Below are 15,765 nucleotides of genomic sequence, written 5' to 3' on the forward strand. Positions count from 1 at the left end.
TTTAGTACCTGACTGCAGAAAAAAGGCTAAAGATTCAAATGCAACTACGGAGGAGAGCTAGACAGGTTACAATCTGCCGCCATTATAAAAATGAGTTCATATGGGTTTGGAACAACATGAGGGTGAGTAAATTACTACAGAGTTGTAATTTGTGCATGAACTAACCCTTTAACAATGCCATTTAGCTAGATTCACAAAACAGCACAGCCTCTTGTACCTAATTGCAACACTTGTCTCATCTTCTGAAGTCAAAATGGGGACATTAAACTCTTCGCAAATGACAGTCATAAAAACAACAGGAAACGTGAACTTCAGAAAAAGATAAGCGCTTCTACTTTATTACACGTCAAGGTTCCAGAACATACCATTCTTCTAAAAAGGGGAGGCAGGGAGGGGTATATACACAGCCCTCTCTTTACTGCTGGTAATTCATTCATTCATACAAACATATTTGTATACATGTGCATACATCCATTCATCTGTACATACACTCATTTTGTTTACATGTTTTAATTCATTCATTTATGTGATGACAAATCACCTGCTTGCTTTGAGCTTTCATAAAACATCCCTGGTCAGTCCAGTACCCATCAGTATTGATCATCAATTTTCTTTTATACAATAAATTATATACAAGTTTGTTTGAGATGTTTGGCCATATAAAGGTTGGAACAGTGATGTTCTTGTAACAAGATACACTACACCCTATGCGGTATCTCAACATGACAGCAGGGTGCTAAATTGACAACTGCAAACTATCAAATGACAAACAACCTTTACAGTAGCCTATCGGGTTACAAGAACACCACTCTCACAGTCAAACAGCATTCAGGGAAACGCAAGTGTAACAGCTTCCCAAAAACGATTCCATTTTGGTGGGGGGAAAGGGAAGTCCCTAATGTGCATATAACATTAATATCCATCTTTTTAAAAAAATTAAAGAAACTCTATAGAACTGTACCATTTTTTTCTCAAAAGGTTGGATTACACAAATTACGATAAAGTAATTATTTCCACAAAAAAAAAGATCGAATTTAAGAACAGTAGACACATTTTCAAAACGATGTGTCGGGATTCTAAAGTAGGCAAAAAAATAACGGAACACAAACCATTTAACGTTAAATACTTTTAACTCTTAAAAGTGAACAAACAACAATTTCTATATTCAATAATTTACAGATTGTTCATTGGTTGTTTCATTTCAGCAGCAAAAATGACATTTTGAGAGTTTTTTTCTTTTTAAAACCTGTTGCCACAAGAGTTATTTTACGCAAAAATAAAACATTGGAAATACAAGATATAACTGTAATAAAATAAAATAGCCTTTAAAAAGTTGCAGGCAACTTTTAATGACTTCCAAGGCTTAACAGCAGGATACAAAAAAATAAAAAATAAAAAATAAAAACATGACTGCTGCCAGTAATATTACTTGCACTCCGATTCCATTAAGCTTTTTTAACGTATCATACTGAACCACAGCACACATTTTTGTGCAAGTTTGTGTTCAGTTTGACCCACTACTGGTGGTACAATTAGATCAGTAACGTTAGTTCTGTCATGTAATTTATACACCCAAAAAATGTGATTGCTTGAACAAGCTTGTAAATTAGCCCAATCAGGGCTGAAAGGCCTCTTATTCGATTGCGATGTTAGCACGAAAAAAAAACAAAAAAAAACACCACACCACGATTCTGCAAAATCTCAACAGTGTATCGTTAGTTTCCAACGAGATAAGAAATTTTTTTGGATCTGTGATTTTTTAAAAAAAAAAAAAAAAAAAACCAAAGTATTTAACTATTTGGAAGCCAATATGTACTCATATGTTACATAAAGGTAATCAATGCAATTAAAATGTGAAATAAAACATGAATTCAAAGGGTTTGACGGACATCACGGTGTGTTTGGCAGCATGAGGTCAGTCTTGGCTCACAGTGCTGAAACACAGTGTGTGTAAACTCTTTAAACAAAGTCCTGAGGTCAAGTCTGGGTGTTTGAGGTTGTCTGTACTGGGTGTATAAAAGTGTGTGTAATTGCGAGTTGTATTATAATGTGTAGTACCAACTATATCGGAAATAACTGGCAGTGCCAAGGGAAATGGGTACAATATACAACATTGTTGGGGCATTACGCTGTTGTACAAATCCAACACAAGATGGCTACTTTGAAGAGCATCCCTGTACCAAAAAATTTTGTCATACGTTGCTACTAATAATGTACCATCATTTACATAAATATGAATTCAAAAATGTAACACTGCATTGAGAAACTACTACTGCAGTACCATTGACCTCGTAACTATGTAGAAAGGTGCCGTTGCACCATTTATGATGGTAGAAATGTAACAGTGATTAACAGTTATTGGTTGGACAGTGATGCCCAAGTTCTGGTAAAGTCTGAAGAGGTGTGCATATTGAAAGTGCGGTTTTGAGGAGTACAAGCTGTTGCAGATTTCTGGTTAGTGGATTCCAGCATTTGTGAGGTCCTGTTATGTAGCATCCATGTGGTTTTGGTAGCGTATGGCTGATAGTTTAGTCCAGGAAAATTAGGTTAGTATTTACTGAGGTCCAGTTTAATTGAGGTCCGGCTTCTGGTAAGTGGGAAGAGATTGAGTCTTGAGTCTCAAAGCAGTGACATTGTACTCTTCATTCTGGGAAAAAAGACGAGAGAAACAAAATTAATATTGATGCATTTTGTTGATGCCTTTATCCAAAAAACTTGCAGTGCATTCAATTTTCCTTTCTAAGCTTAAGTGTTCCCCAGGATTCAAACCCATGACCTTGCAATTCTCAGGAGCCACACTTTACCAGTTGAGCTACAGGAACAAAGCTTAGATGATAAAACAGCCACAGACTAACACAAACTAGGGACTATTTAGAGTAGAAACAGAGTTAATCTGCTTTCGGTCTCAAACACAGAAACAAACAATTCCTCCCTTTTGAGTTTATTTGAAAACACCCATTTTTTTTTTTGGTCTGAGGAACTGACCTCGTCAACAGTTGATAAACAAGCATCATCGTTTCCCTGGAAACACTCAACACAGATCTGAACAGCCTGTGAGAAGCCAAAAGCACACAATCATTTGGCACACAGAGAGACTTGCAGAAATGCCCCATTTCTGTATCTCTCTCTTTATCCTTTCACAAGTGTGTCCCATCCAAATGTGTTGTTCCCAACTCCTGATCTGTCCAAATCGCACTGCTAATCCACTGAGACACCCACAAACAACTACGAGCTGTTTTGATTATGCAACACTCTCCCTGACTGTGATTAAAAGATCACAATATAGACAGAGAACATAACACACACAATCACACCTGTTCACCATCACTGTTAAATAAACAATGACGTAATAAAGACATCACTGATATGCGTATTAAGACTGGACTATGACTTCATACGCAGGGTTTAAAAGTGAAAAATTGAGCAGTGTTTAAATCCCAATTCTTCTTGACATACTTTTGTGCGTCATGTGCATTTTGTTGGCTTGTACATATATTTGGAAGCACTGTTGGCATATTCCATGCTGTCCAAGCTTGGCACAAAGTGCTGCCCTCTTTCCATTCGCCTGACATTATTCTGACAAGTACTGCCCTGGAATAGAGGCCAGGTACACAACCACGCCTGTGTCTCCGAGTGAGCTTATTTGTTTAGACTGCTGTGATTTTGTTCCCAGACTTTTACCTGAAGCTGTCGTTGATTTGGACACAGTCATTATGATGTCTTTTGTGAAAGAGCACTAGCCATTATTACAACATGGAACGACTGACCTGATGTGTTTTTCTACATTAAAAACAAGTACAAAAATTTCTTCTCACTTATGGTGCCACTAAACCACTAAAATAATTGTTTTCATCCTTCCTTACTAAGTACTGTAATCGATTTCAGCCATTTTGCTAACTTCAACCACATGCCCTCTTTCCAAATTCCTGCCTTTAGAAGACATTTCAACCAACCCAATGTTAGAAATGTCAAATGTGAAAAATGATTCACAGGCAGAGAACATTTCTGATTGGCTAGTGTTCTGATAGACTAAAAAAAGTGCTGGTCACTCCTGACCATAGTATGTAGCATCGTTGGAGAAATTAACGAGCCAGTCATGATTACCCAAAACCTTAGTAATTATGTTGCACATCCATTGTTCAAACCACATTGGTTCAACAAATTAGAGCTGTCACTAATGATGTTTTGCAGGGGGTGGAGTCATCTTGTGCAAATATCAAATTATAATAGCTCATTTACACATACTCAAGGCGGCTGCTTAATGTGAGAAAGCTGCTGAAGACACGAAAGCTGGGTGCACATTGTAAATGCAACAGATACGCTGCCATAGTGGGGTTTCCCTTTACATCAGACTTCGGGGTTCCCCTGGTACACGAGCACATATGCACATGCAAACTGTTCAAAAACCTATAAAGCTATTTTCTCCGATAGAATCCGTGTGTTAAAGCACTTTCTCTTAACAGCCTTTGTTCCTTTAAAAAGCTGCATTCTTGTTTGTGACGTTTCAGAATACCGCTTTCAACAAAAACCCAAAATAAGTGGTTTTCTTAAGTGCATGTAAACATGGTCAAAGTCTTGACAGAATGAAAGATATATATGGAATAAAAGATATAGAAGCCTCAGCGAGGTGAAATTATGTCTACACAGCAAACTAACAAGGAACCATGCTTCTAACCACAGGTGGAGAGCTGTAGTTCCAACCACACAACTTTGCGATGCTCTTTGCTAATTGTTTGTTGGTACTATGGTTTTGGGAAACACCAAAATCAGTGAACTGTGTTGGTAATGATGGAACTTGCAACAATAGTTGGCTTACGATGCGTTTGGGAAACACTGCCAACCAAGTATTTTCCCATTAATTGCTTTTCACAGCAATTTCATAAAATCCTTTATAAAAAAAGTTCTAAGCCATGAACCAAATCAACCATCTCCAAAGTGAAAGTACATCACAAACTTTGAAGCAAGTATTTGAAATTTGGAAGAAAAGATAAAGATACAAGACTGTGCACCATGTCTACAATCCCATAAAAGCAATGCGAATGAGAAAATATAAAACAAATGATTTAAAGTTATTGGTAACAAAAGTAGATATACAACATTATGTTTATTGCTAAATATTCAGATACAAATATACATAGTTTGTATAGTGTAGGGAGACTGACTAGATTGCATCATTCGCAGTGCGTTATAGAAGTGGGTGGTCATTGTAAAGCTTGTTTGCCACGAGTCTCTGATTGGTCTGGTGGATCTTTTTCTTAAGGATTCACGGGGAGTGTGGTTCTCCACCAGAAATTTCGCTACCAAATAATTCAGCAAAAAAAAAAAAAAAGTTTGTTCTAAAAATACAAATGAAATAACGCAGATTGAAGGCTCAAACAGAAGCACATACCATAATTTAACAACTTACAGTAGGTCTGCCTTTAAAGGTTTATAAGTTATCATTAAAAATCTATTTTCCTATGGAGAAAATGAATGGGATTTTTACTTCCGGAACCAGACTGTTGTGCTTTACTGCCATCAACTGTGAGCCTTAGTTCAGTGTATTTGTGTGGTATGTGTGAGTGAATGTTAAAAAAAACTGGGTTCTACTTCAGTCAAGGTAGCAGCCTATGTAGACGGTAGACAGCGAGGTAGCTCACTAGGCTTTGCAATAAATCTTTTGACAGGCCAGAGGCAAAGTGCACTCCACAATAGTGCTAATGTATTGCCATAAACATACAAGTGATCTGTTAAAAGAATCATTTCTGTCTTTACATTTCAAATAATCATTGTATAAGGGAGTTATTTGTGTACAGGCAATAGAAATACATAAACTGTAATGACACTGGGCCTTGTGATGGAGCTGAGAAGTAGGCCCCAGCTCAGTGCTCACAGTTGTTATGATTAGGCCCCAGTTTAAATCTACGGGAAGGAAAGAACAGGCTTGAGCTCAAAGCTCAAGATGCAGTGTCTCAAGAACTATAAATACAGCGCTGTGCAGCAGCTAAGCAGAGAACCGCAGGTCTAACAGCCCAGTGCCGAGAACATGAAAGCCCCCTAACATCTCCACGTCAAGCGCTTTTATAGTGCGGCCATATTTAGGGCCTCTTTCTTCTTTACTTAGAAAACCAGAGAGATGGAGAAAATTGCATAGGGTGAAATTATAAGCTGCCGGACTGTACAAACACGTAGCGTGAAAAAAAAACAAAAAAAAAACGGGAATGGCACTCAAAAACGCCGCTCCGGGAAGTCACAACATCCCGGAATGAGGGGGCGGAGCTACCGGAAGAATTTTCTGATTCTAGAATTTTAATGATGGAATAATTGGACTGCAACAGGCCTGATGTGTCATAAACATTAAGTCTTTGTGATGTCACGAAACAATACTTAACCTACTTTCTGGAATGCAATACAACGGAACTCTTGGTTATTCATGCACAAACCTACTTAGTTGACCTCAATTTCACTTGTGTTGCATTAAACACACGCACACACACACCACACACACAGACAAAATCTACATTCTCACTATAGAAAGTTCCATGACTTTATTAACTTCTATGACTTTCCAGATCTAGGGCTGTAGTGATTATGAAATTTGTTTGACGATTAATTGTCTTTTTTTCAATCCAGGTCTTTCCAATTTTGAAGGTGAAGTTGTAAATTTCTGCGCAGCTATGACACCAAACAAAACTGCAAAAAGTATGAATGTTTTAAACAAAAACTGCTGCAGGCTTCTCAAACAAATAGCTTGCAATTCCGTTTAGTTCTACTAGTGGCACAGAAATTAAAACCTTCCCTTTACATTTAATTGTTTTTAGGTTTTCCATGACCGTGGGAACCATGTCATCATTACTGTGCAAATACATTTACAGGTTAAGCACTGCATACTACACAAAAAGGGGCATATATTTCCACTTTAGTGGCACAACAAATTTTAATATTGTGTTAATTTACAATTTTAGGTGTCCACCATGTGATCGACAGCTCTACATACACACACAAACACATTACATGCAATGACAGTGTCAATAATAATCATATGTAACAGATCCCTGCATTACAGCGTACTGTAACATACTCACACACCCTTTCACATTACAGTACAAATATCTGCACACTCATACAGCTGCTGTAGAGGTGGGATTTGGAGGTTTACTCTACAGAGGACCTTATAAGGCCACAAGCGAGGGGTGGTGCTTATCTACAGTCAACTCAATGAACTAACGTCATTCAGCCAGTGAGCCATGTAACCCCCCCACACACAGGCATGCTGTGCCAGGACCCGGGAGAGTGGGTACATTTTTAGCCCACTGACGCTTCCACACACATCCATCTCCACGCGTTGAGGGGGATTCAGTTACAGATGTGTGCCACAGTGTGCACTGTGATTCAGCAATACTGATGTCAGTACACAGGTCTTATTCACTGAGCAGAGAACATTCAGCACTGATGCCAATCCATACACACACACACACAAAACAAACACATTTATGTTTATTTAGCTATCTAAATTAGGATATACCACAAACTTCTATCTTTTATATAAAGATAATTACTATAGATTAACCCTAATCTGAACCCTAATAAAAATCTTTTAGAATAATTTATTTTGAATAAATTGAGTCATTTATCCAAATTAGGATATCCTCAAATGTCCCTAAAGGGTGTTTTTGTCAGATTTGGCTCACTTTTGGTGACAATTTTAGCTAATTATGTACACACACAAACAAACACCACAGGCTCTTGATGAAATTAATCCAAGACTTCTGAAGTGAAAGGGGCTTGCTAACACAAAACCACACTGACAAACTTACTCTCCTAAATCAATAAACTCTTACCGTCCATACACACAAAAGTGATGACTACGAACTTCCTGACTACCTCACATTCAAAGAACTTCACGTTCTCATAACGCTAGGGGAGAAACCACACAACCACACACACCCACGCATCGCCACATCAGAGGTTGCCACAACACTCCCCAATGTTACACAGTAATGCAGAATTCAGATACCATTAGACTATTTGATAGGGATGTGCAAACCTATGTTTTTATAAATGACTAGTCAGTGCGCTGCCTGAACGACTAGTTGATTCACTGTTTTTAAAGGAATATTCCAAGTTCAATACAAGTTAAAGTCAATCTACAGTATTTGTTGATTACCACAAAGATAATTGACTCATTCCTCAAAAATCAAGGTACTTACAATGAAAGTGAATGGGGCCAATTTCTGGAGGGATTAAAAGGCAGAAATGTGAAGCTTATAATTTTATAAAAGCATTTGCATTCAGTTGTTTTAGGTTAAGTCGTCATGGCAATGAAGTTGTAAAATTGGATATAACTTAACACAGAAAAGGTTGGTTGGCAAATGTATCACACTAAAATCATGTTAACATGCATATTGTTTACATCTTATGGCTAAACTTTTAAAACTGAGTATTTTAATGTTTACAGATTGGCCCCATTCACCTCCAGTGTGCCTCACTGGATCCCAGATATTTGCTTTTTTTTTTTTTTTTTTTTTTTAAAAGGAGGGACAAGACAAAATTATTTTGTGGTAATCAACATTATATCACAAGTGCTGTCAATTAGGGACGGGCAATAATCACAAAATATTCAAGATAATTTTATATCAGCAAAATTAAGTAATATCACGAGGATTTTAATAAGCTTTTTATTTAGTCATTAAGTTTCATAAACAGCATTAGTAGACTAATTTCACGATCCTTCGGGACTGCACAATTAATCAAAATAACATCAAAACAGCAATATGATCATGTGATTATTAAACTGCAAAGGCTGCGATTAAAGACAGATAGGCAGTTCACTTGCATTGGTGAAAGAAAAGTACTTGCTAATATTAGAAGTATATCCAAATATTAGTAACCACTACAAGTTATTATACAAATCTACAAACGCAGCACAGTATAACAGAAAAGGAGATGACAGCGTTTCACCAGATGTGGAGCATTGTAAACTGTCAAATACAAACAGCATTTTCAGTGTCAAAATAAAAGCTCCAGGTGAAGTAAATAGGACAGAAATATATTACTTTAATATAAAACAAATCTAATCCTCAAAATAATGATAATTCAGTTTTATATTATAGTAATAATCTTGACTGGGTCGCACAGTAATAATTTAGTATGTTATGCAATATTCAACCGGGTTACAAAAAATAAGTAGCGTTTGCACACATTGTTCATTCACAAAAATGTTTTAGTAAAAATATGAAGGTAAATAATACTTTTTTTTATAATGAAGGTAAATAATGCTTTTTATTAAGCTACTTTGTATCATTGTATATAAAATATAAATAAGTGCATATCAATAAAAATGATTAAATCTCATTCTCCCTTGGATTAATTTAGTGAAAAACTGTGGGAAACATGCCTTCATTAGTTTTAAATAATTAAACATATTCAACGCCTTTAAACTATTGAATATACTTGGCTATAATTGCTGTTTTTTTTTTTTTCTCGATTTTCTCCCCAACAATTGCTGTTTTGATGAAATGATGGTTCCTCTTATTTATTACAAAAAAAAAAAAAAAAGAGCCATTTCAGAGCCATTACATAATTATCAACATATACAGCTCTGGAAAAAAATGAGATCACTGCAAAATTATCAGTTTCTCTGGATTTACCATTTATAGGTATAGGTTTGAGTAAAATGAACATTTTGTTTTATTCTATATAGTACTGACAACATTTCTCCCCAAATCCAAAAAAATACCAGTCTTTCACATTGCTGTTGGGTGACTTTATGCCACTCCTGGTATTGATCCTCCACCAAATTTCGCAGTGGGTGCGAGACACTGTGGCTTGAAGGCCTCTCCAGGTCTCCATCTAACCATTAGATGACCAGGTGAAAGATCGGTGATGATCTGGGGGTGCTTCAGCAAGGCTAGAATTGGGCAGATTTCGTCTTTGTGAAGGATGCATGAATCAAGCCACGTACAAGGTTATCCTGGAAGAAAACTGGCTTCCTTCTGCTCTGACAATTTTCCCCAACTCTGAGGATTTGTTTTCCAGCAGGACAATGCTCCATGCAACACAGCCAGGTCAATCAAGGCGTGGATGGAGGACCACCAGATGAAGACCCTGTCATGGCCAGCCCAATCTCCAGACCTGAACCCCAATGAAAACCTCTAGAATCTGATCAAGAGGAAGATGGATGGTCACAAGCCATCAAACAAATCCAAGCTGCTTGAATGTTTGAGCCAGAAGTGGCATAAAGTCACCCAACAGCAATGTGAAATACTGGTAGAGAGCATGCCAAGATGCATGAAATTCCACCAAATATTGATTTCTGAAGTCTTCCTAAGTTAAAACATTAGTATTGTGTTGTTTAAAAATGAATATGAACTTGTTTTCTATGCATTATTTGAGGTCTGAAAAAACGTAACCTTTGTTATTTTGACCAGTTGTTATTTTCTACAAATAAATGCTCTAAGTGATAGTATTTTTTACTTGGAATTTGGGAGAAATGTTGTCAGTACTTTATACAAAAAAAACAAATGTAAATTTTACTCAAACACATACCTATAAATAGTAAATCCAGAGAAACTGATAGTTTTGCAGTGGTCTCTTAATTTTTTCAAGAGCCGGATATCAAATATCGTCAACAGGCTGAAAAATATCAAGATGTAATTTTTGTAGCCATATCGCTCAGCCCTACTGTCAATTAAGCTCAACTTCTATTGAACCCGGAATCTCTTTATGGATGCTGGTATAATTATGCTTGTTAAACGATCAGACATGTTTCTTAGCGGGCCTTTTCATAAGACATGTTCTTGTGTTCACAAACTGATGGATGGAGCACAAAGGAAAAAACAAGAGGAACCATTTTCAACTTGACACACTGTCTTAAAAATTAAACACTCATGGCAGAGATGCTCAAAAGAAAAGTCGAAATGCAATGGCCAAAGACATCCGTCTGCATGTTTATGGCTGCAGCGGCTGTGATTTAAAGGGTTAAAGTATACTTTAGTTTTCCATGTACCGCTGCGGCGCACATTTCTTCTTCAGCACAGTACACGCATACGGTCCACAGTTACAGCAAAAAGTCACTAAAAGTATCAAAACTAACACAGAAACAATTGTCCATAGAAACAAACACACCAAAAAGGTCGAGTTGAAAACATCCCTAAACAAAACAGGGATTAAATGTTAGCGTTTGTGACAAGCAAACAATGGCGTGGCTCGTTTCGGAGGCCAGAAAAAAAAAAGTGGCTATATCAGCTCTGCTTGTGTGTGATGTGGAAGAGACAGCGTGTGCCAAATACCATTCCCTTTAGCAAAGGAAAAACTTCCATCTCCCACACACACACCAGATGTTTTGCCTACTTCAGCAAGTTGAGACACACACACACACACACACACACACACACACACACACACACACACACACACACACTCTCGGTTTCCCCTCCCCTCGCTGCACTCATCCTAAGAGCTGTAAACTGGGAGGAACTCAACGCAGATTTTCTCTCGGACCAAGATGGCCGTCAACCACGGCCTTTTCTGGTATTGATACTCGGGTGTGTCTCAATCAGTTGCCTAGTTCAGTAGTCAGGGCACTGATCAGTGAGTCGGCCATTTCTCTCAATCACAAAATTGTTTGCTCCCTAAAAATTCCCAGAATGCACCGTAAAAACCAGGGAGCATCGTTGCTCCCTATGTTCCCTTACCGGAAACGCTGTCATGTCCTCTGAAGTCTTTCAAGTCATTAGAAGACGAGCACCAGTGTAAAACTATAAAGTCAAAGCCTTATTTTCTCTTTAAAAGAAATGTAGTTTGTAATTGCTTTCATCCATTAAGACCATGAAAGGGAAACAATCTTTTAAATATTGTTAGTTGTTAGAAGGATAAAAATTCACTTTGTCATTTCTTACATGACACTACATTTGAAAATGCATGACAGTGTCATTTGTACAGCGATGTTGTCGTTTAATACCAGATGTGTTTTAATGCACAAGCACAAAATCGTGTAGCAGGTGATTGAGTCACAAGTGTCCCAATGTTCAGTGGATGAACACCCTTGCCAGTGCCCAAATTAGTGTTCAAAATATACTGATTCACGACATAGTGAGCTAATTGGGACGCACCAGAGGTTGAAACAATCAGTTCTGTTCATTGTTTCCGACTCCTTGCATTTCCTGGACATGAGAAACGCAGTGAACTTCAATCTTCAAAGAAGTTATCAGTGAAGTTGTATGGTGACCCACTTCACTTGGCTGACAAAGGCTCTCTTGTTCAGTAACACTTAGAAAGTGGTCACTTTGAAGGTCTTGGTAGAAAAATAATTTTGAGGAAGAAAGAATTATGACTCAAAACCCCTACAAACAATATCACAGTATTTTCATGTTTGTTGGACATGGTTCTATGTTTTGGACACTGATATGATGGTAACACCATGGTATTCCTCTTACAAAACAAAAATTAAACAAAAAAATACTGTGGTATGGTATAAGATGGTAATACCATGGCACTTTAATATTAACCATGGTATTGAATGATTACCATATTTATAAACCATGGTATTTACACTGGTATGACAAGGTAATTCAAAGAATATCATGGTTACAGGCAATAATATAGTGCTTGTTTGTAAGCGTCTTTGAAGTACTTTGGAGTACCATGTAAATACTGTGGCATATGAATATGGCAACCATTCAGTACCTTGGTATATATCAAAGTACCATGGTATTACCATATTATACCATCACTGTACCATGGTAACAGGTTGTAAGGGAAGAGTTTAAAGTGGTTACAATGGTATTTCCCTTACAAAAAGGACTGTGACAGTACCACGGTACAGTAACGGTATAAGATGATAAACCATGGTACTTTGATTTATACCATGATACTGAAACATTATCATATACTCCAAGGTAATTCAAAGAAAACAATGATATTAACATGGCAATCACATAGCACAATGTGTCTTTGAAGTACTTTGGATGACCATGTAATACTATGGCATAAGAATATGGTAATAATTCAGTAACATGGTACATCAAAATACCATGGTACTGTGTTTTTTGTAAGGGAAGACATTTGAAATTTGTTGCCATGGTATTCCCCTTAAAAAAAAGTAATGGTGGTGATATCAGACAGTGTCACCATAAAAGTAATACCATATCATATTTTAGTATCTTGGAAGTACCATGGTATGTAATTATATTAACCAAACAGTACTGTGGTGTATAAGAACAATGGTATAACCAACTGATAAATTTTTTTGTACAGGCAGACTTCAAAAGTGGTCCCATTTTTTGACAAAAGGTCTCTTTTTGGTAAAGAAAGACAGACCATGTTTTTCAGGAATGAGACTGGAACAAAAAGGACGAGAGGCGAAAACTTAAGCCGAAAAGGTTTACCCAGAATCCGTGAACTTTTATTGGAAAACTCTGTGTCCCTGATAAGCATGACTCACTCATTCACTCACACATGATGTTCCCTTAAACAAAAGGTGTAAGACAGAGAGTGTTACAGAGAAAAAGAAAAAAAGAACAGAGAAAATATAAAGGTGGCCCGCTTGAAGTGCAGGCATGCCTGAGCAGACTCACTTGAGAAACTTTCCACTGACGCTCTGACCTCAGCGACAAGGGCACACACACGCACAGAAAAACTTCACAACAAATCCAAAACCGTCCGATGCTAACTGCATGCACTCACACAGTATGCGCAAGTGAAAACCAGAAAAATAATTCACTCAGATGACAAAGGCATTTTCAATTTAAGAATCAACTTAGTCTCAAGATGTTTCTTGTAAAATTCCTGAGGAAAAATAAAACTAGACCCAAATGAGAAAATTGTTAAAATACAGTAAGAGTATAGAGCTATAAATCTAATGTGGACAGCATAGCCCAGACAATTTTGTCTAGAAAGAATTTGATGAGAAAAGTTTGCGTTAATATTTAAAATTTTTCACTTCTGTTTCGACCTGGTTAGTCCACTGCCTGTTTTGTGTTTTCCCTTTCTGTGTGTGTTTGTATTTACAGGTGATTGCTGAGCTGATGAGTGATTGGAATCACAGGTGAGCAGGTCTACTTAAGCTGCCTTCTCTCCTGCAGAAAGGAGGGCGGTTGCATTTGCACCTCACCCATTTTTGTTTTCTCATTCGTTGTGCTCGAGCCAATGTAATGAAATGTAAATGTTATTTTGTTGATAATTGTGCTCGTCTCCACCAGTTTTTGTTGCGACCTCAGTGTTGGGGTTGTAACAAATGGGGGCTTGTCTTAAACTTCTGTATATGACTCACATGCTCTTCTTTCGTTATTTTTCAGGAAGAGTGTGGTGGAAGAGTCCATTTCGATTTTGGACTGAACAATGTTTATCTGTGAACCAGGTGACGCTGATCATTGGATTCTGTTTTTGAGTCAATGAATTTGTATTGGGTGTGAAGAGTATAATTACGATTTAAAATTTGTTTAAAAGTTTATTTGGTTGCCATAAAATCACGTGGAAATTATGTAATTTTGTTGCGACCTCAGTGTTGGGGTTGCAAACATTTCTAATTGCAGATTTTGGTATCTTGGCAAATCTGAGCCCAGTTTGAGACCCCTTCTGAAACTCTAGTGGTTACCAGGGTCTTTATGTCATGAGAAGTAAGAGACTTAAGCAAAAGTCTCCATTTGCTCTCCATTTAATTTCACTGCTGTCTAGGAGAAAATTTTTTCGATATTAAAGATAACTCCTTTGTGATTTATCTTTCCTTTGGGATGTCCCTAATGCTTTTTCGGTCACGTGCAGGTTCGTATTTACCGTTAGACAAGCAAACACATACAAAAACATGAAAGTCAACGAGTGTTAATCGTGGCCTTGTTTGAATGCCATCTACTGAAAGGAGAGACGGAACAGAAGCGAAAGATTTACTACCATCCTCTAAAAGAGAAGATAACTTTGTAAAAAGCTGTAAATATACAGATCACCTACAAGTGTGCACACACACTGACGTCTTTTCCTGTCATATGAACTCCCTGTCCTTGCATTGGCCTTGCCCCAACCCTGACCAGAGAGAGAGAGAGAGAAATAAAGAGGGGGAGAGAAAGAAAGGGTGTGTGTGGCTGAGGTGAAGCAAGGACATAGAGCTGACGGATCCAACTGGGTCGTAAGGAACTGGTCCAGACCAATAAAGCAGGGCAGAGTGGAGGAACAGTACTGCTTCTCTCTCATGCACACACACACACACACACACACACACACACGGATGGATCCAACAAAGACTCAGCACTTTTGCTCAATAGAACTGTAAATAAATATGAAAGACATGTGGTAAGTAGGGATGGGCCAGAATGGTCGACTATTCAGAGCGGTCGACTAGTACATTTTAGATATTTTTCTAGCTTTATTTTTTTTTTTTTTAGCTGTGGTGCAACAAATTTAGAGGTGAATTGGGGCAGAACAATCCATTTGATTGACCAGTGGAAGATGGTGGGAGTGTTCAGGAAACCTGTATGAGAGCAATTTTTTATGTTTGCAATTCAGTTTGGTGACTCTAGGGGCATAAAAATGACAAACTTCAGCTTTAAAAAAAGTTAATCTTTTAGAAGAATGTTCCGGGTTCATACAAGTTGAGTTCAATCGACAGCATTTGTAGCCCACCTGGTATTAAGATGCATTTCGGGTGAACTGATCACATGTGGTCAGCCCTAAATACAAGTCTAAACGGGGTCTGAACAGTTTTGCGATCGGATCACAAAACACACATAAGAATGTGATTAAAAAAAAACATGTGACCACATCGTATTTGAGGTGTAAACGCTATCCATCCTG

At 37.5% G+C, this 15,765-nt stretch overlaps 1 protein-coding gene across 2 annotated transcripts in view; it reads right to left on the reverse strand.

Moving 5' to 3' along the window:
- Window positions 1-316: 316 nt before the first annotated feature.
- Window positions 317-15,765, reverse strand: part of LOC127422333 (insulin receptor substrate 1-B-like) — a 30,117-nt gene continuing 14,668 nt past the window's right edge. For both annotated transcript variants that reach the window (XM_051665778.1, XM_051665777.1), the window contains one exon: window positions 317-2,647. In XM_051665778.1, the coding sequence (XP_051521738.1) occupies window positions 2,643-2,647 (5 nt within the window). In that variant the 3' untranslated portion in view covers window positions 317-2,642. The remainder of the gene's footprint in view (window positions 2,648-15,765) is intronic.

The sequence above is a fragment of the Myxocyprinus asiaticus genome, chromosome 31, assembly GCF_019703515.2.
Source record: "Myxocyprinus asiaticus isolate MX2 ecotype Aquarium Trade chromosome 31, UBuf_Myxa_2, whole genome shotgun sequence".
NCBI classification, from domain to species: domain Eukaryota; kingdom Metazoa; phylum Chordata; class Actinopteri; order Cypriniformes; family Catostomidae; genus Myxocyprinus; species Myxocyprinus asiaticus.